The sequence below is a fragment of the Anser anser genome, assembly GCF_964211835.1.
Source record: "Anser anser genome assembly, chromosome: 1".
NCBI classification, from domain to species: Eukaryota; Metazoa; Chordata; class Aves; order Anseriformes; family Anatidae; genus Anser; species Anser anser.
The window spans coordinates 103,175,546-103,202,464 of record NC_139720.1 but is presented as its reverse complement, the minus strand read 5'-3'; the positions used below and the strand labels follow the sequence as shown (position 1 = coordinate 103,202,464).

Sequence of the window (26,919 nt, the reverse complement as noted above, 5' to 3'; positions counted from 1 at the left end):
AGACAAGCTTCTCTAAAAAAATCCTTTAAACAAGAACTGTGTCACAACCTCAGTTAAAAAAGCCAGATTTCTTCAGGTTCTTACAAAGAGATCTTGTGTGTTGTGATTTGAAGAACTGAAGATATGAAATAGAGCTGGTTGGAGATTTTTTTTTTTTGTTCAGAGTTTTCAATAGGTTGGGGGAGATTTTAATATTTTTAAAAACTTGAAATATTTCCACATCTCTGGGAAATTCAACAGGTTCCTTTCAAGAAAGAAAAAAAATTCAATGATATCATTAATGTGAGAATTGATTATTTTGATTTGTGTTTGTGCATTTCAATAAGTTTTTTTCTTTTCTTTTAAATATCTATTTTGTAAGTCAGAAGTAACTCTGGTAAATCTGTATTGATTTGGAATACTTTTTGTTCATAACATCATTTAAATTTCAGTTTATGAAAGTGCATGTGTGTATGCATCTTGATTCCATTTATGAAATAAGGTGGAATTGAAATGGCAGATTTCATTTGAAAAGGGAATTCTGATGCTTGTTCAGCTCTAGTATGCAATCTTCTGACTGCTTTGCTAAATCAAACAGCTGGTAAGTCCCACTTACATCTGTTGTCTGTGAGCCTAGAAGTAAATGTAGAAGTAACTCCTCCTGTGAGGATTTGTTATAGTGCCTAGAATGAGTTTGTTTTCTTTTGTATTTATATAAATACATAATACAAAACTACCATTTATATATTAAGCATACAACATAAACAAGACAGAAAAAGTGAAAAACATTATCTCTTTTTTCTCCTAAAAAAATTATTTTTATATGTTCCTTACTGTTGTCCAAGTGGTTGGCCTTGATAATTTTTTCTGAGTAGTCAGATATACTTGAACATTCAATCTAGAAAAGAAAGAAGAAAAGCAAGAGAAAAGGTAATTGTGTTACAGACATCAGATATATGAATAGAATCAAAATCTACTGAAGGCAGCAGAGCCTGTACAGAGTGTGCAACTACTGATAAAGAGTAAATCAGATCTGTGTGTGCAGTATCATGATCAATTATACCTTAATATTTAAACAAAAGCTTGTATATGAGTTAAATTGACTCACATAGAAAGGATTGTTTTTAAAACTTGAAATGTGGAAAAAAGAGCTCCTAACTACAAGATTATATAACTTATAAATAACATTGTTTAACTTATTCCCAGTACCTCACAATATTATCCCCCCTTCAAAATCTGCTGAATCAATTAGCATGGTCATCTATTTCCTCATATATTTGAAAACAAAATGCATTCAAACGTTGTGAATAATGTTAAAAAACAAACCATGACAATAATGGTCTGTTTCAAAAAGAACTTCTTTCAACCATGAAAATCTGTATTTGTCAACGCATGCTATCAAAAAAGAAGTCAGAAATTTTACACAGAAGAAATTATGGATATTATTGTATTTACAAAACCATCCAGATCTACGTCTTTTCTTATGACCAATTTTGTGCTTTTAGTAGGAAAGGAATTACAAAGTACCTCCCAGTTAAAGATTTGCCCTTAAATTTGAGCCCTAGCAAAAGAGCCCATGTTTGCAAAGACTTTTGGTATCTTAGAGAAATGTTGCATTCCTTGAATCTCACTTTTATTTTTTTTTTTGTCTGTTTTGGGTCAAAATTGCTGATAGTTGCCTAATCAATTCCTAATTTAGCTCTTTCAAATTTGACCTTCACCTTAAACTATTAATAACACTTCGTATAATCTTTGTCTATCATTTCCCTATGGCAATATCAGATAGAATTCTGTTATCTCATGGAAGTGTTTTTTATGTTCAGGGATTTTCAGTTATCTTCTAAAAGTCAAACTGTGCTTGACCTCTTTGCTGGCACTCATGAATGGCATGACAGCAAATGGAAGGACACACAAATCCCCTATTCTTTTTATATAGCCCAGGAAACAGATAGTCATAATATCAATCCTTGTCCCCATGGGAACATGATCATTATTTTTGCTTAGTTTGCTTGTGGATGTAAACCACTCCTTAAGTTGTCTGACTCAATAGCCTGAACATAAACTAAAGTTGGCATATAGAAGGGACCGTCAGAAGGCCAGTCCAGGAAGAAGTCTGTCAGGAAGGGAAGAAACCCCTTCGGGAGAACCCTGTCCTTTTCCTACATCCAGCTTCTTCTTCCCATACAGTAAACTGTATGTTAAATGAAGAATGTAGCCACCTTCTCCAGCTGCTCCAGGCCAAGACCACTCCTGCCCTGCTGTCTGGGGGCCTAGAGACTCTGCCCAGACTGAAGCACGTGTCTGCTGCTTTCTCCTTGCAGGTTCAACCTGAGCACATACCCCAGTAGCACAGCTGAGTACATAGACAGAGACACACAGCCATGTAGATAGAGACAGGTCATGGACATGACTCGTCTCACAGGCTGCCCCTGCCAAGTGCTGCCTTCAACAACACTTACACACAGTACTCACATAAAGCACAGACAGCTAAGTCCCCTTCTTTCTCTTTGGCTGTTAGAATAGAATTTCATTACTGCAGGCACACACACAAGCCCACGCTACCCACTAGTTAGTCCAGCTTAAAGTTTGGTAGTTAATACACACAAAGCCCACATATACCAGGTCTGGGCAAGATACAAGCTTTCAACTCCCTGCTCAGCAGCAGGCTTCAGGCACAAGGGCGGTGACCACTATTCCACCCTGCACTCACTTTGCTCATGTTCCAGTAGTTGGTCTTGGGAACAGTCAATGCTCCTGCTCCAAGGGCTGGGAGTAAAAGACCCCCACTTGCTCCTGTAGCTGATGCTAGGACCCCGCTTGCTCCAGTAGCAGACACCACAGGCTGAGGGCACCTACACCCCTGGTCAGACTCCAGTAGCTGGCACTAACTTCCACTCACCCACACACAGGTCTCACCAGGAACTGGTACTGAGGCCCCTGCACTTGGTCCAGCAGCTGGCACCACTGGCCAGGGGTGCCTGTTCCCCCAGTCTGACTGCAGTAGCAGGCACCAGTCATCACTAACACAGACACAAAGGTCTTGCCTGTAGCTGGCACATAGTTCTTGCAGCAAACATACACACAGGAGAGACAATGGGAATATTCAGAGAGAGAGTTAAGAAAAGATTTAATGAGAAAATATAAGAAGGACAGGCTGCAGTGATCAGGTGCAGGGCTGACGCAAACAAATATACTGACGAATTCTGTTTTACCTATGACTTGTCCTTACATACCCTTTTCTACCTATCCCCCTTCTTTGTCCCTTTGGCCCCACCTTCCTCTGCACACCTCAAGTGGTTTGCAAAGTTCTGCAGCTTCCCACTCCGCTCCCAGGCTGACCCCTTCCTGGTTCCCACTTTTATCAGTTGCAAAATGTAGGTTGAACTTCCTGGAAGTGGTGCCTGGACATTGATAGCTCATCAGCCAGTGTGATGGGGAGCTTTGTTTATTGTCATTATCTCCATTTTGCTTTGTTAGGTCAGCAATTTTCGTTATTGTTCCCCCTTCTTTTTCTTATTATTATCCTGCTTTAGAGGTCCTCGGTCCAAAACCTTGCTTGCATCAACATTCCCACGTTTGGTCTCTTTCCTCATCAATCAGTACTACTGACCAGGTTTGTTTCTGGTTGTTGTCTCCCAGCTTATAAATCCTCAAACAGATAACCCTGAGGGAATAAATAGTCTCACATGCCCTCATCAATTAGTGTGACTGAACAGACTTTGCTCCCACCACTGCTTCCCTTTCTTATTAACCATAATTGCATCAGAAAAGGCCCTTGACCAGACCCCTTGAAGGAACACTCTCCTTCTACATACCCTTACACTGTATAGACTAAAAGCTTTGTCCATACCTACTGCCACTATAACACACTCACTTTTCCTATCTGTGTTCACATCTGTCCATTGACCATTCTTTTGGCTTTTTTTTGGGATGATTCTTAAATAACACGTGGGTATGTATGGGTTTGGGGTTGGCTTTCCAAACTTTCAAGAGAAAAGGTTGCAAAGGAATCAAAAATTCTATTTCATCAGTGGTTGCAAGATTCAGAAAATTAGCATAATTCCCAAAGAAGCAAAATCATCCCGCCGCCCCACCCCAAAAAAGGTCAAAAAACAAGGCTCAAATGCTCCAGGAAGGCAGATACATTTCAGAAAATAAACTTGCTTTAGGATGGTCAAAGATGTTAATCTGTATTTTGACTTGGGCTTTATACTGTGGTACTTTTTTTTTTTTTTTAAGGAACTCAGAACAAGAAAATACTTAATTCTGTAGGTGAAAAAATAGGAAAATAGCTCAGCTTTTTCAGCTTTTTCCCTGGTTCTCTTTCAACTCAATGATCTGCTTAAGTCTGTCAAATTTTGCAGAGCATTTGGATTTTATGAATGCTGTGTGTTCCAATAAAACATCTGTTTCTACAACTGTGTCTAGTTCATTGTGTGTATATTCACTCCTACTTTCAGTTTATTTTTCAGACATTAGTATAATGCTGTGACTATCTCCTCCTACTGAATCTTCTTCTGATACAGTTACCACATTGCCAGATTTCTTTTTCCCCTGGGTTGTGTCCTCACCACCACCTTTTTATCTAAATCAGTTAACGTCCACTGTGTACCTTGGTTTCATGTATCATTTTAACTCCTTATTACCAATACCGTCTTGTTTGTCTGAAAGTAACATAGAATTTGGATAGTTCTACTGCAGTGACTGGTCTGAATTTTGTATGACTAAATGCAGAAGATGAGCTAGGGTTTCAAGGGATAATTGAACTTATTTTTTCATCCATCGCTTCCCATTCCCAACCATGAACAGACATGCCAATCATATCTCTACATGTCCTACAACAGCTCCCCAGTTAGATGAACATCATCGTAGGTTCTGCTTTTATCACAGAATCATAGAATCATTCACATTGGAAAAGACCTCTAGGATCATCTAGTCCAACCTTTAACTTAGTACTAAAGGTCACACACCACGAAACCATGCTACTAATTTCTAAATCTACACGTTTCTTGAAGACCTTCAGGGATAGAGATAGGAACCACTTCCCTGGGCAGGGTGGCATGGGTGATACTGTTGTGGGTGTCTATTACAGGCCACCAGACCAGGATGAGGAAGTTGATGAGGCCTTCTACGGGCCACTGATAGCAGCCTCGCAATCACAGGCCCTGGTTATTGTGGGAGATTTTAACTGCCCTGATGTTTGCTGGAAGGCCTACTCAGCCAGCCATTCACAGTCCAGGAGGTTCCTCCAGTGCACTGATAACTTCTTGATGCAAATGGTGGATGAGCCAACTACGAGAGGAGTGTTGTTGGATCTTATTCTCACCACCACCCCCTCCTCTACCACCTCCTCTTCCTCCACCACCTCCTCCTCCTCCACCACCACCTCCTCCTCCTCCACCACCTCCTCCTCCTCCACAACCTCCTCCTCCTCCACTACCTCCTCCTCCTCCACCACCTCCTTCTCCTCCACAATTCTCCTTCTGTCACCAGCATTGCACACCGGTGTCTGCTGTGTTCTCACCTCTGCAGTTGAACAGCAGATACCCTCACTCCTTTCAGAGCATACAGGGAGCTTTATAAAGACCTAAAGGCATAACATTGTACTGAAAAGACCTCTATGTAACAAAAACAAACAAACAAACAAACAAACAAACAAACAAAAACCCACAGCCCACAGAGTCAGTGAGATTGCAAGGACAATCAGTACAAGAAGGACATCGAGGCCCTGGAGTGTGTCCAGAGAAGGGCTACAAAGCTGGTGAACGGCCTTGAACACAAGTCCTGTGAGGAGCAGCTCAGAGAACTGGAGTTGTTTAGTCTGGAGAAGAAGAGGCTCAGCGGAGGCCTGGTTGCTCTCTCCAACGACCTGAAAGGAAGGTGTGGAGAGCTGGGGGTCGGTCTCTTCTCCCAGGTAACTAGTGAAAGGATTAGAGGGAATGGCCTCACGTTGCATCTGGGGAGGTTTAGGTTAGAAATTAGGAGACATTTCTTCTCAGAAAGAGTAGTCAGGCACTGGAACGGCTTGCCCAGAGAGCTGGTGGAGTCAATATTCCTGGGGGAGTTCAAGGAAAGGTTGGGCCTGGCACTTACAGACACGGTTTAGTGGGTGACATTGGTAATAGGGTGACAGTTATACCGGATGAACTTGGAGGTCTCTTCCAACCTTAATGATTCTATGATTCCTCCACCTCCTCTACCACCACCTCCTCCTCCACCACCATCTTCTCCTCCTCCACCACCACCTCCTTCTCCACCACCACCTCCTCCTCCACCACCACCTCCTCCACCACCATCTTCTCCTCCACCTCCACCTCCGCCACCACCACCACCACCATCACCTCATCCTCCTCCACCATCACCATCACCACCACCGCCGCCACCGCCACCACCACCACCACCACCACCTCCTCCTCTGCCACTGCCTCTGCCACCAGCTGCAGCACCATCTGCCATCTCCCCTCTGCAACACTCTGTCCCACTGCCCCCCTTTGGCCCTTATATAGGGAGGAGAAGCCGTACCCACTATTGATGACAAGCCAGTTGCAAAACAGCTGACAATCGCTAGCCAGCCAATCAGGGGACAGGCAACGCATCACACAGGGTCAGGAAGATGCTAGAACCAGCCAGCTGCTGCCTTACAGGGCCACAGTGCCATGGTCCTGCTGGGTGACAAATGGAACTAGAACTATGTGAGTTGGTTGTAGCTGGGTTTTGCACCAGTGGGGCAGCGCAATAGCAGTGGTGAAGATCGGGAGACCTCCCACCCCCTTAGTGAAATCGATGTGCTCCTCTCTCTCCCTTAAGTGCCTGTACACCAATGCATGTCGCTTGGGGAATAAGCAGGAGGAATTAGAAATCCGTGTTCAGTCAGGAAATTATGACCTACCGGCAATTACAGAGACATGGTGGGACAGCTCACATGACTGGAATGTGGTCATGGTTGGCTATGTCCTTCTCAGGAAAGACAGACCAGCAAGGTGAGGTGGCGGAATAGCTTTTTGCGTGAAAGAGCATCTACGTTGTAATGAGTACTGTCCAGGAGTGGATGAGTAGTGAGTTGAGAGTCTGTGGGTGAGAATTAAGGGACAGCCTGGCATGGGGGATACTGTTGTAGGTGTCTATTACAGGCCACCAGATCAGGATGAGGAAGTTGATGAGGCCTTCTACAGACAGCTGACAACAGCCTCACGAACACAGGCACTGGTTATTGTGGGGGATTATAACTACCCTGACATTTGCTGGAAGGCCTACTCAGCCAGCCATCCACAGCCCAGGAGGTTCCCTCAGTGTATTGATGATAACTTCCTGATGCAAATGGTGGAAGTGCCAACTAGGAGAGGAGCGATGCTGGATCTTATTCTTCACTAACAAGGAGGGACTGGTTGAAGTGGTGAAGGTTGACGGCAGCCTTGGTTGCACCGACCATGAGATGGTGGAGTTTAGTATCTCATGTGGCAGGGACAGAGTACCAAGCAGAATTGCAACCCTGGACTTCAGTAGGTCTGACTTTGGCCTCTTCAAGCATTTGCTAGGGGAAATCCCATGGGACAAGGTACTTGAAGGAAAAGGAGCCCAAGATAGCTGGTTAGCGTTCAAGGACTGCTTCTTCCGAGCTCAAGAACAGGGCATCCCAGCAGGTGGGAAGTCAGGAAAGAGAGCCAGGAGACCTGCATGGTTAAACAGGGAACTTCTGGGCAAACTCAAGTGGAAGAGGGGAGTTTACAGATCATGGAAGGAGGGGCTGGCTACTTGGGAGGAATATAAGACTTGTCAGAGGATGTAGGGAGGCAACTAGGAAAGCTAAGGACTCCTTAGAATTAAACCTTGCAAGAGAGGTCAAGGACAACATAAAGGGCTTTTTCAAATACACTGCAGATAAAACTGACATTAGAGGCAATGTAGGCCCACTGATGAATGAGGTGGGTGCCCTGGTGACAGAAGATACAGGAAAGGCAGAGTTATTGAATGACTTCTTTGTCTCTGTCTATACTGCTGGAGGCTTTCCTGAGGAGCCCTGTACCCCTGAGGCCCCAGAGAAAGTCAGGATAAAGGAGGAGTTTGCCTCAGTTGATGAGGAATGGGTTAAGGACCAATTAAGCAATCTGGACATCCATAAATCCATGGATCCTGATGAGATGCACCCAAGGGTGCTGAGGGAGCTGGTGGAAGTCATTGCTAGGCCACTCTCCATCATCTTTAGTAAGTTGTGGGGAAAAGGAGAGGTGCCTGAAGAATGGAGGAAAGCAAATATCAACCCGGTCTTCAAAAAGGGCAAGAAGGAAGACCCAGGTAACTATAGACCGGTCAGCCTCATCTCCATCCCTGGAAAGGTGATGGAACAACTTATCCTGGGTGCTGTCTCTAGGCATATCAAGGATAAAAGGGTCATTAGGGGCAGTCAACATGGCTTCACCAAGGGGATGTCGTGCTTGACCAATCTGATAGCCTTTTATGAGGATATAACCAGGTGGATAGATGATGGTAAAGCAGTGGATATGGTATATCTTGATTTCAGTAAAGCCTTTGACACTGTCTCCCACAGCATCCTCGCAGCTAATCTGAGGAAGTGTGGTCTGGATGATTGGGTAGTGATGTGGACTATGAACTGGCTGAAGAGAAGAAACCAGAGCATTGTGGTCAATGGGATGGAGTCTAGTTGGAGGCCTGTATCTAGTGGAGTCCCTCAAGGGTCAGTACTGGGACCAGTGTTTTTCAAGATATTCATCAACGACTTGGATGAGGGAATAGAGTGTGCTATCAGCAAGTTTGCAGATGGCACAAAACTGGGAGGAGTGGCTGACATGCCAGAAGGCTGTGCTGCCATCCAGTGAGACCTAGACAGGCTGGAGAGTTGGGCGGGGAGATATTTAATGAAATATAATGAGGGCAATTCTAGAGCCTTGCATCTGGGCAAGAACAACTCCAGTTACCAGTATAAACTGGGGACTGCCCTGCTGGAGAGCAGTGAAGGGGAACGCGACCTGGGAGTCCTGCATGAGCCAGTACTGTGCCCTTGTGGCCAAGAAGGCCAATGGCATCCTGGGATGTATTAAGAGTGTAGTTAGTAGGTCGAGAGTTCTCCTCCCCCTCTACTCTGCTCTGGTGAGAACACATCTGGAATATTATATCCAGTTCTGTGCCCCTCAGTTCAAGAAGGACAGGGAACTGCTTGAGAGAGTCCAGCGCAGAGCCACGAGGATGATTAAGGGAGTGGATCATCTCCCTTACGAGGAAAGGCTGAGGGAGCTGGGTCTCTTTAGCTTGGAGAAGAGGAAACTGAGGGGTGACCTTATTAATGTTTATAAACATGTAAAGGGTGAGTGTCAGGAGGATGGAGCCAGGCTCTTCTTGGTGACATCCAATGATAAGACAAGGGACACTGGGAGCAAGCTGGAACATAGGAGTTTCCGCTTCAATATGAGAAAAAACTTTTTTACGGTGAGGGTGACAGAACACTGGAACAAGCTGCCCAGGGAGGTTGTGGAGTCTCCGTCTCTGGAGACTTTCAAAACCCACCTGGATGTGTTCCTGTGTGATGTGATTTAGGTGTTCCTGCTCTGGCAGGGGGATTGGACTAGATAATATTTCAAGGTCCCGTCCAATCCCTAACATTTTGTGATTCTGTGGGCTGCCTGTTCCAATGCTGCACAACCCTTTCAGTAAAGAATTTTCTCTTAATATTCAACCTAAACCTCCCCTGTTGCAACTTGAAGCCATTTTCCCTCGTCTTATCACTTGGTACTTGGGAGAAGAGCCTGATCCCCACCTTGCTACAACCTCCATTAAGGTAATTGTAAAGTACAACAAGGTCTCCCCTGAGCCTTCAAGCTAAACAACCCCAGCTCTCCCAGAAGCTCCTCATAAGACTTGTTTTCGAGACCCTTCACCAGCTTCGTTGCCACTGTCTTCCCATGATGGGTGTGAGAAGGCATGAAGAAAAGAAGAACTGAGGGGACTGGTTCTGTCTAGTTTGTAGAAGACAAAGCCTAGGAGGAAATCCAATAGCTATCTTAAACTATCCAGAAAGGGATTGCAGAGAAAAAAAAAAGTCAATCTCTTTTCAGAATTGCACAGTAACAGGACAAAAGACTGTAGTCATGGCCTGCAGCAAGGGAAATTTCTGCTGATTGTAGCATTGAAATTGGTGCTTAGAGAGAATTTAGTCTCCATCCTTGGAGGTTCTCAGAACTGAGCTGCACAAGGACTTGAGCAACCTGATATAGTTTTAAATTTAACTGCTTTGAGCATGAGTTTGGATTAGAGGCTTCCAGAGGTCTTCCAGACTAAATCTTTCTGAGTCAGTGATTCTATACTTTGCACCTCCTGGAGACCCTGAGATGATTCTAGCAGTTGGCTGACTGTCATTGACTAAGTTCCAACAGTGAATGAGAACAGGTAAGAAGAACTAGGCAGGACAATGGATGAATTTGAACCTTAAGAAGGAAAAGAGTGAGAAAAGGACTGATTTCAGTGTCACGGTAGCCAGAAAACCAACACTCTGCATTTGTCAACAGTTCCCCTAACATGCTATTTGAAAAACTAACTGCAGAGAAGAAACTGAAACATCTCAGCTCTGTGTAATAACTCCTGTCAAATGTTTGCTTTTTAATAAGAACAATCACAGTTTCCACTGGGACTCTTTGCTAAAAGGATCATAGAGTTAATTTTGAATTTGAATGTGATTGCCGCTTCCTTATCTCTGCAATGTCTGTTTTTCCAGCACAAACACAACTCTGCAGCCTGATAGGTGACAGGGTTTATGGTGAGGTAGCTCATGTGTCAAGAATGCTGAAACTCTTAGGCTGTCGCAGAGAAGTTTCCCACCTAAATAAATTCCTTGAATGCTAAGTTTTCCTGTGTTTCTAGCTTCAGTGTTGGACAGTCCATGGATGAGCTGACACTCGTGTCCCACTGAGCTTTATAAATGCCTGAGGTAGAGCCTGAACTGTAAAGAAATCCAAAGCAAACAATGACAATAACAACAAACTCATGGAAAAGTATTTACTTTTCTTTTACTGGGTGAATTCTCTACCAGTGAGTTGACTCACTCTAGAATTAGAGGAGGGAGGAAGACCATATGGCCAGGGATCTGGGAGACAACCAGGAGGAAATGTGGATATGTATCAGAACACCAAAGACCCTCCCCTCTCCTCCAGACCCCCTTTTCCACCAAAAAGCAGGCAGTATGTCTTGATTTGGAAAGGGTGCCCTACTGAAGATCATAGAAAGCTTCAGACCTCCACTGAAGGCACTGTAACTCAAGTCATACAAAAGCTTGGAGGGAAGAATTTCAAACCAAGACAAGTAAGAAACGTAAATCAATGTAAATCCATTTTCCTTGTTTTCTTCTCAGGCAAAATATGCAAACAAACCCAAAACATGATGGGAAGTCTTCTTACCCCATATACTTTCTTGGCTCCTGCCTTTGCAGCAAACATGGAGAGGATTCCTGTGCCACTTCCAACATCAAGGACAATCTTATCTTTAAAAACATGTTTATTGTGATACATTGAGTTTCTATAGGTTAATGTACGTACTTCATCCTTTAACATTTCCTGTGGTGAAAAAAAAAACAAACCACCAAACAACAAAACATTGTCTTATTATTTGAAGTGCTTATATATATTCAACATTGCTGCTGAATTTATTTCCTTCTTGTAATTCAAGCATTATTAACAACCTGAAGAGTTTTTCAAGTACTTTGGGATGCACACATCAAAGCAACTTTAAAAGGCAAGCTACTTAGAAGTGAATTGTTAAGAATAAGCATGATGCCCTTCATACAATTTTATTTCTCTAAATATTACTTCACTGTTACAAATAGACAAATGGCAATCAGAACTTAATCTGACCACAGCACTGCTCTGGGCATAGACAGAAGCCATGCAGAAATGCAAACTTTCCTTCTTTCTCCTAAATCATGAACAACCTAGAGCCTCAGCCTATAGACTTTCTGAGGTTCCTCTTTGAACACAAGAGAAATAATTCCTTAAAGCATTTTAAAAAGGCAATCTTGTCAGCCTTGCAGAAAGAGATGTAGTTAGTCCACAGCTGAGCTTGGAAATCATGTGCTCTATTTGGCAATCTCCTTCTGTTCTTTTGTTCACTCATTCATAGGACCAATTTTAAGAAGATATTTATGTATAACCTAGACCACTACTTCACTATTTTAAGGTGTCATTGTTAGGAGCTGATTTTTACTTCATTGACTGCAGCAGTACATGAATTTCATTCAATTGACAACTTGCTCTCAACTGTGTATATATTAATCAAACTATATCAATGAAAACCACTCAAATTTCTCCTCCCTTCAGTACATTTAGGGACTGACTAGGTCTTCTCCAAGGTACAAGAGCCAGGTTCAGGCTCTTCTCCTGAACCTGGCTCTTGTACCTCGGAGAAGACCTAGTCAGTCTCTTTCTCCCATCCTTGATGTCGCAAAGTCTGCCAGCCTCCTCTAGCAGCTCCTTTACTTGTTGATGCAGATCAGTGCAGACCAGAGCAGACCTCCTGCAGGCAAAGAGGCTGTTTCCCACCTCTCAAGCCTCAGCAAGAGGCACTCCCTGCACTCCATGAAACCTACAGAGCTGTATCGTTCCATCAGGAACTCAACCTGAATTGAGGTCTCCAATGTATCTTTTAGTAGTTCTCTTTAGTCTCCTTCCCACACAACTGTTCCTCTGTCTTCTTCCATATCTGAATATCATATTTTTGAATATCTGAATGGTACACTGACAAGGTGCAACTGGCAGACAGAAACCTGTTTATATAAAAGCTCCAGAAACAATTACTAGACTAGTGGAAATAGTTCATTATGTGGTTTGTGAAAAGTTCCCCTGATTTCACATTGTTGGCCTTTTTGCTGCCATGTCTTTAAAATTCCATACTCTTGGGTCATGCAAATGTAAGATGTTATTGGCATCTTTAGAGTGGGTCCACAGACAACTTTTTCTAGTAAATATGGTCCCCTGTGTATAGTGAATTCTTTCCAGGAATGGATTTCCTGGATGATATTGAGATATATGTTCCCATTAGTGCAGCTTGTACATTCAAATAACATGCCAGGAGTCAAAAAACTACTTGGCTTCCTTTGTCAGTTGGGTAACTTTTCTGTTAGCATGTGCTCAAATATGCAAGAGAACAAAAGACTAAATTAACAATGAGGTAGTTTCCATGTGTGATTGGGTTAGTTTGCAGTCCTCACCAACGCCCTAAACTGTACTCAGATGAAGATCACCAGTGTACAGATAGCTAATATAAGTGCTGTGGCAAATTCATATATCTAAGGATTTAAGTGGGACAGAGGTTTTGAACACAGATCTCTGGAGAAGTGGATGATATCTTTGGTACTTGATCAGATAATCCAGTGTTCTGAGGAAAGGCAGAATATAATCATTAGGAAGTGTGAGGGGGATAAATAACTCATACATCACAGAAAGCTTTTATTTATTTTTTATTCTGCAATAATTACTGAGATAAAAATAAATATTACCTCATGAATTCCAAAGTGAGCATAGGAATCAAAATAATAATCCCTGGATGTCATCTCTTCTGGATTGAGGAGCTTTGCCATCTTGCCTCGGCCCGGGCAGCTTGGTTGCAATGGGACATGTATGACAGATTGAACTGGCTTCGGAACAACAGTAGGCTGTGGAGACTGGGATGGGACAGGGCAAACCTAGGAGAATACAGAGTATTGTTAAGAGGCATCATTAAAAAAGAACCTTTCTCTCTATGACTGGCATAGTAATATTGTAAAGAGCTAACAGGTAGTAACACCAAAGACACGCGGGTTATCATAAGTGAAATCTGGGAAAATAGCTGCTAACTATTCCTGTCTCTTTAACTTATTTGCTCTGTCTTAGAAAATTTCCTTAATGGCTTTTTCCTTGATGTCCCTCTGCAGATACTGTCATCAGTGCAAAGTAATTGGAAAACACTGGTGTTGGCTTAACTGGGTGACTCCAAACATGCACTGACTAGCATTAACATTGACACATGGCAGTTAAGAGCTAGGTTTTCTGCTTTAGTAACAAATTTCTCTGTCAAACTGCCACAGCTTTGTAAAAGGCAAGTTGTAATAATTTAATATTTCTCCTGCAAATAAGGGCCGACAGTCAAAGGATTTTGAACACTGTGTTGCCAATATGAAAGACATGACCCATAATAGATTCTTAATTGTCAGGTGATATATCTGGCTCTATTGATGAGGTAGGCCTGAGAAAGCTCACAATATCTGAAAGTCCCTTACACTACCTGAAAATCTGTTAGCACGTTCAGTAAGCGGTGTACGAAGCTGTGTGGGATATGTTACTGTACTGGGCCAGCATTGGATGGAATTAACTTTCCCCACAGAAGCCCACATACCGCTGTGCTTTTCACTTGTAGCTAGAACAGAACTGATATTGTACCAATGTTTTGGCTATTGCTTAACAATGGTGGCACAGCAACAAGGCTGTCTCTCCAATTCCAGTAGGCTCAGGGTGGGCAAGAGGTGATGAGGGGACATAGTAAGGACAGCTGACCTAAACTGACTAAGGGGATATTCCATACTGTATGACATTATGCTCAGCAATAAAAACTGAGGGGGAAAGAAGGGGAAATAGAGACACTTTTTGTGAAAGTTTTTGACTTCCCGAGCAACCACTATTGAGGCCCTGCTTCCCAATGCATGGCTGAACATAACTTGCTGATAGGAAGTAGGGAATAATTTTTTTCCTTCACTTCTGCGTGGCCTTTCTTTTTCTTCCCTTTCATTAAACTGCTCCTTTTCTCAACCTGCAGGTTTTTCTTTTATGTATTATTTTTTGTCCCCATGTCCTTCTGAGGAGGGGGAGTGAGAGAGCAGTGTGTTGGAATTTAGCTGCCCATCAGTTGTTAAACCACAACAGTTATCTCTTAATTTAATTTACTGTTCTGGGGAGTCATGTGGTGCCAACACATCCTGGCCCACTGTGCTTTGTTTTTCCTTGGTATTTCACCTTCAGTAGCAAAATTTCAATAGAGCCAGAATTCTTATAATCCCTTGACTCAGATTTTACATCTGTAGCCTCTAAGACAGAATATAGAATGTTTCAGAACCAGTTTAAGTGGAAAGAGATACAGACCATGGTCTGGCTAGGGGTATATCTCCGTCTTTCATCCTTAACATAAAGCAAAATGCTGAAAACTGAGAAAGACTGAAGAAGACATTACAGTGTCACGTGTGCTAAGTGACCTGCAAATTATGGGTCAACAACTTCAGGTACTGCGAAAGTCTTAAAGTCTTACCACTTAAACTATGTCAACTCCTCTTCTACCTTCTTCTGACTTTCAAATTCAGTGATTTCCCAGTGGGGACAGGATGTGCCTCTCCTAAATACTTTTATAGACTTTGCCCTATATTCTATACTGTGACACTGCAAAACATTCCCTTGTACTCTCTATGTATAGCATCAATTAGCCTAGTTCAGTTTACTTCAATATAAAAAAAATACATTTTTCCCCAGATCATTTGAAGATTTAAATGCGTCACCTTTTGACGGTTTCTTTGGTCACTCTGGGAAAAGGAATACAAGTAGTTTATGTACCTGTAAAGCCTTTTGTCCCAAATGATCCAGAAGTGCTTTATTTTCTGACTTTTTTGACTCTATTGCCTCATCCAGTTCACCTCTCATCCAGAATATAATTGTTCCCAACTGGTATTTGTATTTTTGTCCTGTCCAGTTCTGTCAAGGTATTGATTGTGATATTCAACTCTTCTAAATTCAATCCTGATAGTTTTAATTATATACTTGAGTTTACAACCTAACATTTTTCTCCAGTGGTGCACACATTATTAAATCTTTGCAGTTAACTTGCCCTGCAGTCCTTTCTATATTGTTCCACTAGATTACAAGGATTTAGACTGTAGATGTTCAGCACTGCATTTTCACAGAATCACAAAATTGTAGGGGTTAGAAGGGACCTCAAGGGATCATTGGGTCCAAACACCCTGCCAAAGCAGGTTCCCTAGAGCAGGTTGCCCAGGTAGGCATCCAGATGGGTCTTGAGTATCTCCAGAGAAAGAGACTCCACAACCTCCCTGGGCAGCCTGTTCCAGTGCTCTCTCCCCCTCACCATGAAGAAGTTCTTTCGCATGTTTGTGCGGAACTTCCTGTGCTCCATTTCATGGCCATTGCCCTTTGTCCTGTCCCCACAGACCACTGAAAAGAGATGGGCCATGGGCTCTTTGTCTCCCACACTTAAGATATTTGTAAACATTGATAAGATCCCCCCTCAGTCTTCTTTTCTCCAGGCTGAACAGACCCAGGTCTCTCAGCCTTTCCTCATAGGGGAGATGCTCCAGGCCCGGTATCATCTTTGTGGCCCTCTGCTGGACTCTTTCCAGGAGGTCCCTGTCGTTTTTGTACTGGGGAGCCCAGAACTGGACACTACTCCAGGTGAGGCCTGACCAGGGCAGAGTAGAGGGGGAGGATCACCTCCCTTGATCTGCTGGCCACGCTTCTTTTAATGAACCCCAGGTTCCTATTGGCCTTCTTGGCCACCAGGGCACACTGCTGGCTCATTGCCAACCTGTCGTCCACCAGGACCCCCAGGTCCTTCTCCACAGAGCTCCTCTCCAGCAGGTCATCCCCCAGCCTGTACTGATACATGCAGTTGTTCCTTCCCAAGTGCAGGACTCTACACATGCTTTTGTTAAACCTCATATGGTTTCCTCCTGCCCATCTCTCCAGCCTGTCCAGGTATTGCTGAATGGCAGCACAGCCTTCTGGTGTGTTGGCCACTCCTCCCAGCTTTGTATCATCGGTGTACTTGCTGAGGGTGAACACTATTCCCTCATCAAGGTCGTTGATGAAGATGCTGAACAAAATTTTAATTTACTTTTAATTTAATATGAAATTTAATATAATTTTAATTTAATATGAACTCTATGAGGTCTTACATTTTTCTCCCAAATCTTGTCCTGCATCATTTTGTAAGCAAAAAAAACCCATAAACTTAACATCCAGTGAACTCTCCATTCTCTTCCTGTCTTAGGTGAGAAGTGAGAAGGTAGAGAAGTTTCTCACTTCTCTAGCTTGTTAGTATTAGGTAATAAAATCTCCCTATGCTGAGTCTGTCTTGCCCATGACAATAAATATTGAGTGATCTCCCTGTCCTTGTCTCAACCCTTGAGCCCTTTTCATCAAATTTTCTCCCAATTTCCCTTTAAGGAAGGGGAGTGAGAGAGAGGTTGTTGTGGAGCTCGGATGCCCACCTGAGTAAAACCACCACAGTGTAACACTGTAATTCTGAAACTCTAAGGCAAAGTTGGTACCTACAAGAATAATTTTGTGAGTAGGGCTCAGGAAACCCCTCTGTCATAGGTTTGATATAGGTACTGCAAACAATTTCTGCCAGTGTCCTCTGACAGCAAATATCTGGGAAAAACCTTAAATGTAGCGGACGGTTTCAAAGCAAAGAATGTGATGAAAGCTGTTATTTTTATCAGAAACAATAAAGTCTTCAGGTACACATATTTATGTATAAAATATGTATGACATATTTATATGTCACTCAGTGCACTCCATACCAGAGTGGCTTTAACCATTTGGCTTGCTTGATTGTGGTGCATGTTTTGCATTCATGGATAACCCATGCAGCGATGTCCACGGTCAAGTCCATCTCTCATTCATGAGCCCATCTATATGTTGCATCTCCTCCTTGATGGTCTGAGGTGCCATGGTTCCAACAAGATATAAATAATTCACTCTTATGTTTCTAGCCTAGATCCACCTAAGTCACTTCAATTCTAGCAGCCTGATCCACCTGCTAGTTGTTCTGATGTTCTTCAGTGACACAGCTCTTGGGTATGTGAGCATCTACATGATGTACCTTTACAACCAGGTTCTCTACCCAGGCAGCAATCTCTTGCCCCAGTGCAGCAGCCTGGATAGGTTTGTCTCTGTGCTGCCAATCGCTCTGTTTCCATTGTTGTAACCACCCCCACAGGGCACTTGCCACCATCCATGAGTCAGCGTAGTGTTAAAGCACTGGCCACTTTTCCCATTCAGCAGTATCTAAAGCCAACTGGCTGGCCTTCACTTCTGCGAACTGGCTTAATTCACCTTCTCCTTCAGCAGTTTCTGCGACTTCTTGTTTAGGGCTCCATACAGCAGCTTTCCATCTCTGATGCTTTCCTACAATACTACAGGAGACCCATCAGTGAAGAGGCGATATTGCTTGTCATTTTCTGGTAGTTTATTACACAATGGGATCTCTTCATCAGACATCACCTCCTCCTCTGGTGATAGTCTGAAATCTCTGCCAGTCCATGATCACCTCCCAGATTTGTGTGTGGTTGGGTTTTCCTATCCAACGCTGTTGTGTTATCAGTGTGACCCACTTACTTCATGTAGCATCGGTTGCATGATGGGTAGAGGGAATCCTGCCTTTGAACATTCAGCTTAGCACAGTTAATCGAGGTTCCAAGAGGAGCTGTGCATCACTACCAACTACTTCTGAAGCAGCTCAAACCCCTTCATATGCTGCTAGTATCTCTTTCTCAGTTGGAGTGCAGCAGGCCACAGATTATCTGTATCCCTGACTCCAAAATTCCAAAGGGGTGCTTGCTGCCAAAGGCTCTTGGTGGGGCCTTGCTCCCCTGCTGTGGTGTAAAACACTGTTTTTTCACCTTGTCCTGTCCAGCCTGGCCAAAGGGATACTGTACTTTTTTTCAAAGGCTTCTCATTGCTCAGGGCCCCATTTGAAATTCTTCAAATTCTTTAAATTCTTCTGTGTCACTGGATCCAGGGCTTACAATCAGACTGTAATTTGTGATATATATTCTCAAATGTCTCCAATTTGTTAAATACATCCTCAGAAAAACAAACCAAACCAACCAACCAAACAAAAAGCACTAAGAAAGTTTGTATTTCTTTTGTGCTAGTTGGTGGAGACACAGATGTTATTTTATTGGTCATAGATTCATAGTATGGTTTGGGGAGGAAGGGACCATAAAGATCATCTAGTTCCAAACCCCCAGCTGTGGGCAAGGACACCTCCCACTAAATCAGGTTGCTCAAAGCCCCATCCAACCTGGCCTTAAACACTTCCAGGGATGGGGCATCCACCACTTCTCTGGGCAACCTGTTCCAGTGCCTCGCCACCCTCACAGTAGAAGAATTTCTTACTTATATCTAATCTAAACCCACCTTCTTTTAGTATAAAGTTATTACTCCTTCTCCTATCACTGCACTCCCTGATAAATAGTCCCTCTCTTGCTTTCCTGTAGCCCCCCTTCCCCCTTTAAGTACTGAAAGGCCACTGTAAAGTCTCCCTGGTGCTCTCTCTACTCCAGGCTGAACTTCCCCAGATCTCTCAGCCTTTCTTCAGAGAAGTGTTCCAGCCTTTTGGTCATCTTTGTGGCCCTCCTCTGGACTCATATGTCCATGTACTTCTTGTGCCGGGGGCCCCAGAGCTGAACGCAGTACTCCAGGTGGGATTTCCTGAGAGCAGAGTAGAGAGGGAGAATCACCTCCCTTGACCTGCTGGCCATGCTTTTTTTTGATGCAGCCCAGGATACAGCTGGCTTTCTGGGCTCCAAGTGTGCATTGCCAGCTCGCGTTGAGCTGGTGCTCTGTTGTGATAGTATTTGCATCATGTGTGATACACAAAGATGAGTCAATAAAGGGTACCTGACAAGTTGGAGAAGATTCATTTCTTCCACTTATTCCTACCAGCTGATCATCCTCTCAGAAGGTTCACATGGGTGAGCACTACTTGTGAACTTAACTATACACAAAGTTGCATTAGAAGAAAGATTACTAAGTCAAGGACTTACATTTGTGAACTTAAAAGAGGGATGAATTTCTTCCTGTATATATAGAGTATATATATATATGTATATATATATATATATGTATATATACCTTCCTGTATCCCTTCCAGAACTGAAGAAAATCCATGATACGATTTACAAGCCTAGCACACATATACCGTACCTGTTAAAAACATATCTTTTGAATAACTCCTGAAAAACTGAAAAACTCCTGGAAAGGGAAAGCATCTGGGCAAGATGTGAACCTCACATCAATTAAGTGATCTAATAAATTAGATCTGGGTAAATCATTTTTATTAAAAAGATGGATTCCAGCCAGCTGCACAGAGTTCCAGAACACTGGCCAATGCCATTGCCAATACAGTTTGAAAGAATGCAAGCAGCTGCTTCAGAATGCATTCATCACTGTGATAAACTTGCATCCCTGTAGTTTTCCATCTCCCATTTGTTGCAGTTGGAGGATCTGAAGGATCTCAGAAGGAATCTTTTTCTACCATCACTATGGGAACCTGGTACTTTATGTCATTTCAACACTTAAGTCAGAGGAAATTAGCTAAGTATTTTCCTGTATTTTAAAATTAAAGACAGTTTAATTCCTCTTTTTTTTTTTTTTTTTAATTTGTGGACAAAGTTGGCAGACTACAGCTGCATTAAAGATATTAGTACAGGACCACTTTTTTAAAAGCTTTGTGTTCTTACAGAGGGCAAGATTCATAACTGTCATTCATTTCTCAAAATCTCACATTTGTATACCTTGACATCAGTAAAATTAAAAAAAAAAATAAAAAAAAATATTAAAATCTAAAAAATTAAAAATCTAAAATTAAAATCTAAAATTTAGATATGTGGAGTTGTCCATTTTCATCAATGGGAAGTGTTGAAATTCTTTTTTCTTGAAAACTTAGGTACCTAGGTCAACATGGGCTGAGGAGGCTACCTAGCTGTACAATTCCCATAATACAATGTCTACCCTTTCATTAATGCCTATTCTTTCATTAAGAAACAACACTCATTAAGAATGGTGTTACAGCTTAATATGAATAACTTTCAGCATTCTCTTTTATTTTTAAACAAATAGTTTCATGATATCTGAAAGTATAATTATTTGCTGGGCCAGATAGCTTTCTATGTCAGAACTACTAGAATAAATTATGCCTAGCTCCATTTTCATCAGTCTGAATGTAATAATCTACTCCTTTAACATGCAAAAGATTATCACCTGATATGCAACCACCTTAGCAGTTCCAACAATACAAATTCTTCCTGCTGCAGATATAAGAGCGTAGGTATATATAAGAGGTGTTTGGTATCCTCCTCCCAAAACTGAGGCTTACTTCTACAATGTCTTCTTGAAAATCGTTACACAATGGCACTGATTAAAACCTCTCTTGACTCCTTTGGCTTGTATTCTTGTGGAATAAATCTTTTCCCAGGTTAGTGGGAGCATATCTTGTGTGATCTTTGGATTGAGCAAAAAATTTGGTTCATTATCTGTGGAAGGGCAGTTTTCACCTGATTTTCTAAGGAAATGAAGCTGTCACAATACCTTGTCTGTGTACCCCAGTGAAAACTTTTGAGCTTGACTGCTTTTTGAGCAGTTTCATTTGAAAGAACTGCCTTTTCAACAGTTTAAATTGAAAGAACAGTGGAAATATCAAACACATTTGCATTCATAGAATCATAGAATGGCTTGGGTTGGAAGGGACCTTAAAGATCATCTAACTCCAACCCCCCTGCCATAGGCGGGGATGCCACCCACTACATCAGATTGGCCAAGGCTTCATCCATCCTGACCTTGAACACCTCCAGGGATGGGGCATCCACAACTCAGAATCATAGAATCATAGAATATCCTGAGTTGGAGAGGACCCATAAGGATCATCGAGTCCAACTCCTGGCACCACACAGGTCTGCCCAAAAATTCAGACCATATGACTAAGAGCACAGTCAAAACTCTTCTTAAACTCCATCAAGCTTGGTGCCATGACTACGTCCCTGAGGATCCTGTTCCAGTGCACGACAACCCTCTCAGTGAAGAAACTCTTCCTGATATCCAGCCTGAACCTCCCCTGTCACAGCTTGACACCATTCCCTTGGGTCCTATCACTGTTCACTAAAGAGAATAGATCGGCACCTGCCCCTTCACTCCTCGTTGTGAGAAAGCTGTAGACCGCGATGAGGTCTCCTCTCAGCCTCCTCTTTTCCAGGCTGAACAGGCCAAGTGACCTCAGCCTCTCCTCATATATCTTACCCTCTACGACCTTCACCATCTTTGTAGCCCTTCTCTGGACACTCTCCAATAGTTTCACATCCTTTTTGTACTGTGATGCCCAGAGCTGCACACAGTACTTGAAGTGAGGCTGCACCAGCACACAGTAGAGCGGGACAATCACTTCTCTTGACCGACTAACAAGGTCTCTTGGCAAGCTGTTCCACTGCTTCACCACCCTTACAGTGAAGAATTTCCTCCTCATGTCTGGGCTAAATCTATCCACTTTTAGTTTAAGACCATTCACCCTTGTCCTATCATTATCTACCCGAATAAAGAGTCCTGCTCCATCTTTTTTATAAGGCCCCTTTAAATACTGAAAGGCTGCAATGAGGTCTCCCTGGAGCCCTTTCTTCTCCAGACTGAACATCCCCAGATCCCTCATCCTTTCTTCGTAGGAGAGGTGCTCCAGTCCTCTGATCATCTTTGTAGACCTCCTCTGGACTCGCTCGAACAGGTCCACATGTTTCTTGTGCTTGGAGCCCCAAACCTGGATGCAGCACTCCAAGTGGGGCCTCACAAAGGGCAGAGCAGAGGGGGACAATCACCTCCCTCGACCTGCTGGTCACACCTCTTTTGATGCAGCCCAGGATGCAGTTGGTCTTCTGGGCTGCAAGGATGCACTGCTGGCTCACATTGAGCCTTTCACCCACCAGAACCCCCCAAGTCTTTCTCCGCAGGGCTGCTCTCAATGAGTGCTTCTCCCAGTCTATACTCCTGTTTGGGACTGCTCTGACCCAGGTGCAGCACCTTGGACTTTTGGAACCTCATGAAGTTCACATGGGCCAACTTCTCCAGCCTGTCCAGCTCCCTTTGAAAGGCATCTCTTCCTTCTTCGGTATCAACTGCACCACTCAGACTCGTGGCATCTGTAAACTTGCTGAGGGTGCACTCAGTCCCATCATCTATGTCACTGATGAAGAAACTGAAAAACACAGGTCCCAAGAAAGACCCCTGAGGGACATCACCTGTCACCAACCTCCACCTGGACATAGAAACATTGACCACTATGCTCTGGGTGCAGCCATCGAGCTAATTCCTTATCCACCAGATGGTCCACCCTTCAAATCCATATCTTGCCAGTTTAGAGTTTAGGATGTCATGTGGGACCGTGTCAAAGGCCTTACAGAAGTCCAAGTAGATGACATCTGTTGGTCTCCTCTTGTCAACTGATGCAGTTACTCAATCATAGAAGGCCACTAGATTGGTCAGGCACGATTTACCGTTGGTGAAGCCATGCTGGCTGTCCCTGATCACCCCCTTGTCCTGCATGTGCCTTAACATTACCTCCAGGAGGATTCGTTCCATGATCTTGCCAGGCACAGAGTTGAGGCTCACTGCTCTGTAGTTCCCCGGGTCTTCCTTTCTACCCTTTTTAAAACTGGGAGTGATGTTTCCCCAGTCACCAGGGACTTCACCTGACAGACATGATTTTTCAAATATGATGGAGAGTGGCTTGGCAACTACATCAGCCAATTCCTTCAGGACCCTGGGATGCATGTCTTCAGGGCCCATAGACTTGTAAAGTTGTGTCAGGAGGTCCCAAACTTTGCTCTTCGCTTACAGTGGGAGGGACTTTGCTCCCCCAGCCCCCACCTAGAGGTTCAGGGACTCGAGAGATGTGGGAAGCCTGATCACTAGTTAAGACCGAGGCAAAGAATTTGTCAAGTGCCTCTGCCTTCTCCACATCTGTCATTACCAGTTCTCTGTCTTCATCTGCAGAGGCGATAGGTTCTCTTTAGTCTTTCTTTTGCCGCCAGTGTACCTGTAGAACTTGTTATTCTTGTTATTCTTTGCATCCCTCGGCAAGTTTTGTTCTGTCAGTGCCTTGGCTTTCCTGATCCCATCCCTGCACATCCGGACAGCATTTCTGTACTTGAATGTATTCCTACACATTTTTTTAAAATCAGAAATTTGGTAGAAGAACTGACAATTTAATGATCCACTGAAGGTGAAGCAGCCAGATTTTAGTTGTCATTGTTTCTACTTGCTAGCAACTTATTAAGCTAACTGGTTTGTGTTACATGTGTACTGTGTAGTCTCCAGACTAACCATACTGTTTGATCATTAATAAAAATCTAGGAAAAATTCTAGTCAGAGCTCAGAACTAAGATGGCAGATGAGGGGATAAAGAGTACCTACTTGAAGGAAACAAGGTTTCATTAGCGTCCCTACTCATGAAAAAACCTTTTTATGTAAAGGATGTGAAGCTTACAAGGAACGCAATGCAATGTGGACAGAGACCAAAGGATTCCTTCAGAGACCAGGTAAGACAAACATTGAACTGCAGACAGACATTACTATTTGGAAACAAGGACCTTAGTTATGTCTGTCTTACGTAAATGTTTTCAAGAAGTGAGGCTTTGAAAGACCAGTAAAGAATATTTGCCTTTCCTTGTGGATTTTCTTTTTCTTAGTGGAGTCTTTATGTTGTGATGTTTCTCACAATCAGGCTGAAATAGCCATTTCCTCAGCAGCTATAAATCTATTTTCTCCTTGATTAAAATTAAGCTCTGTTTTTTTGCTGTAAGTAAATCAGCTTCATCAAGGACCCAACTTAAATGTCTCTATGCAAATGCACGTAGCATGGGGAATAAACAAAAGGAGATAAGAGGTGTGCACACACCTGCAGGGCTATAATCTTATTGGTATCATGGAGACATGGTGGGATGTCTCCCATAACTGGAGTGTTTGAATTGAAGCATACAGGCTCTTTAGGTAGGACAGGCAGGGGAGACAAGGAGGGGGCATCGCACTCTATGCCAATGAGCAGCTGGAGTGCATGGAGCTCTGCTTGGGGATGGATGAGGAGCTGATAGAGAACTTATGGGTCAGGATTAAAGGGAGGGAAGAGACAGGTGACATTATAGTGGGGGTCTGCTACAGGCCACTCAACCAGGAAGATGGAGAAGGCAAATATGCTACTACTACTGCATTTAGCTCTGGAGCCCCCAACACAAAAAGGACATGGGACTGTTGGAATGAATCCTGAGGGCCACAAAGATAAGCACAGAGGTGAAGCACCTCTCCTCTGAAGACGGGTGAGAAAGTTGGGGTTGTATAGCCTGGAGAAGAGAAGGCTCCAGGAAGACCTTGTAGCAGACTTCTGGTACCTAAAGGGAGCCTACAAAAATGCTGGACAGCGACTCTACAGGGAATGTAGTGATAGGGCAAGGGGCTTTAAACTAAAAGAGGGTAGATTTAGATCAGGTATAAGGAAGAAATTCTTTACTATAAGGGCAGTGAGGCACTGGGACAGGTTGCCCACGGAAGCTGTGTATGTCCCATCACTGGAAGTGTTCAAGGCCAGGTTGAATGGTTCTTTGAGCAACCCGGTGTAGTGGAGGGTGTCCCTGCCCATGGCTGGGCGGGGTGGAACTGCCCATGGCAGCTGGGTTTTAAGGTCCCTTCCAACCCAAACCATTCTATGGAAGAGCCTCATATGTATTCTAAATTGCAGATAACTGTGAGTTAAATGCAGCTGTAAATCTGTCCTCTGCATGGAAATTCTGAGTTTCTCAGTAGTTAGACTCTAAGAAAATAGGGATAGAGATCTGATTCTGAAAACTGCTTGCTTTGAAGATACTACTTTTTCAGCCACTTCAAGGTCATGCACTTCTCTAAACTTTTCAAATGGTGTATCTAAAATGTACAATGTCAGATCAACCCATCATAGACAAACCTGTCCACTTACTATCAGGAAATTCATGGTCCATTACTGAAAAGTATAGCTTAGAGCACATTATAATTGCTACCTGTTATCCCTATGGTGATAACAAAAATACTGTGGAAACACAGAGGCAGGTTCTGAAATATGAGGTTCTATTGCTTGCTTTGGAATAAAGCTTTTGTCCAGAACAACTGAGACTGAGCAATCATACAAGTAACTTGATTATACACTGAGTGGTCAAATCCCCCAAAAGTCAAAGTATAAGATGCTAGCAACAATTGGCATATCTAGGCTGCAGCAGAAATAACACCAAGTAGCAAAAAGAATGCAAAGATCACAAAGGTGTGCAAATCTGTTACTTACTCTTTGAAAGTTAAAAAGTAATTTTGGTATCCAAAGCCAAATATGAGACAGGAACTGTGATACTTTTGTGGATCTCACCCAGGATATTAGATACTGTCAAGATTCTTAATGGGGAAAAGAGGTCCCTTCACAGGTTCCTTCCACCTATATTATATGATATCAAGACATGGACAGTTAGTACTATGCAGGAGATACAGTGGCAATGGCAGGATAAACTTATAAACCTGATATCTCTGTGCAAATTATGGAGTTGGTTATAAATATGGATTTAAAAATTTACATATGCAATAGAAACAGAACCTGTCTACACGAGATTAAGGAATGCACACTGTCAGAAGAACAAGACATAAAACTCTGGAAGGAAAAGATTTTGAAGCTACATATAACAGCAGGTCTATGGATATATGTAAGGATGGGAGTGATGTTAAGTAGCTGTAGCTAAAAGCTTAAGCAGTTTTAGTCCATGTCTAGTACAGATAATAATAATGCTATGCATCTGGTCTGCCCTCTTGACTGATTACTACATATTACAGTGCAGTTCCGGTGCAGCAGCTAAAAACAGGTTCAGGTGACAAACTGCAGTTATGGACATTGAAGTTTAATGGAAGTTGTGTTCCCTTTTATAAAGAGAATTTGCAACATATGTAAAGTAGAAGGTCCAGTGTACAGCATGAACAGTATATATTACGACAGTCCGTTTCAGCATAGAGCAGAAGGAAATATGAGAGAATCGTACTCCTATTAACTGAAATTTACTCTTTGCAAACTACCTCATGAAAGGATAGCAAAGCATTATTTACAATGTGCTGAGATGTGCCTTTCCTTAGGACAAGG

The 26,919-nt window shown here is 43.0% G+C and overlaps 1 protein-coding gene across 3 annotated transcripts in view; it reads right to left on the bottom strand.

Annotated features, from left to right (window-relative positions):
* PRMT8 (protein arginine methyltransferase 8) overlaps positions 1–26,919 on the bottom strand; it is a 75,559-nt gene that overhangs the window by 23,412 nt on the left and 25,228 nt on the right. For all 3 annotated transcript variants that reach the window (XR_014580050.1, XM_083825046.1, XM_083825045.1), the window contains exons 2-4: positions 13,475–13,660; positions 11,382–11,537; positions 814–877 (exon numbers count right to left, since the gene is read on the bottom strand). Coding sequence is in view for 2 of the 3 variants with exons in the window: in XM_083825046.1 (XP_083681172.1) it covers positions 814–877; positions 11,382–11,537; positions 13,475–13,660 (406 nt within the window). In the remaining variant the exon portion in view is untranslated. The remainder of the gene's footprint in view (positions 1–813; positions 878–11,381; positions 11,538–13,474; positions 13,661–26,919) is intronic.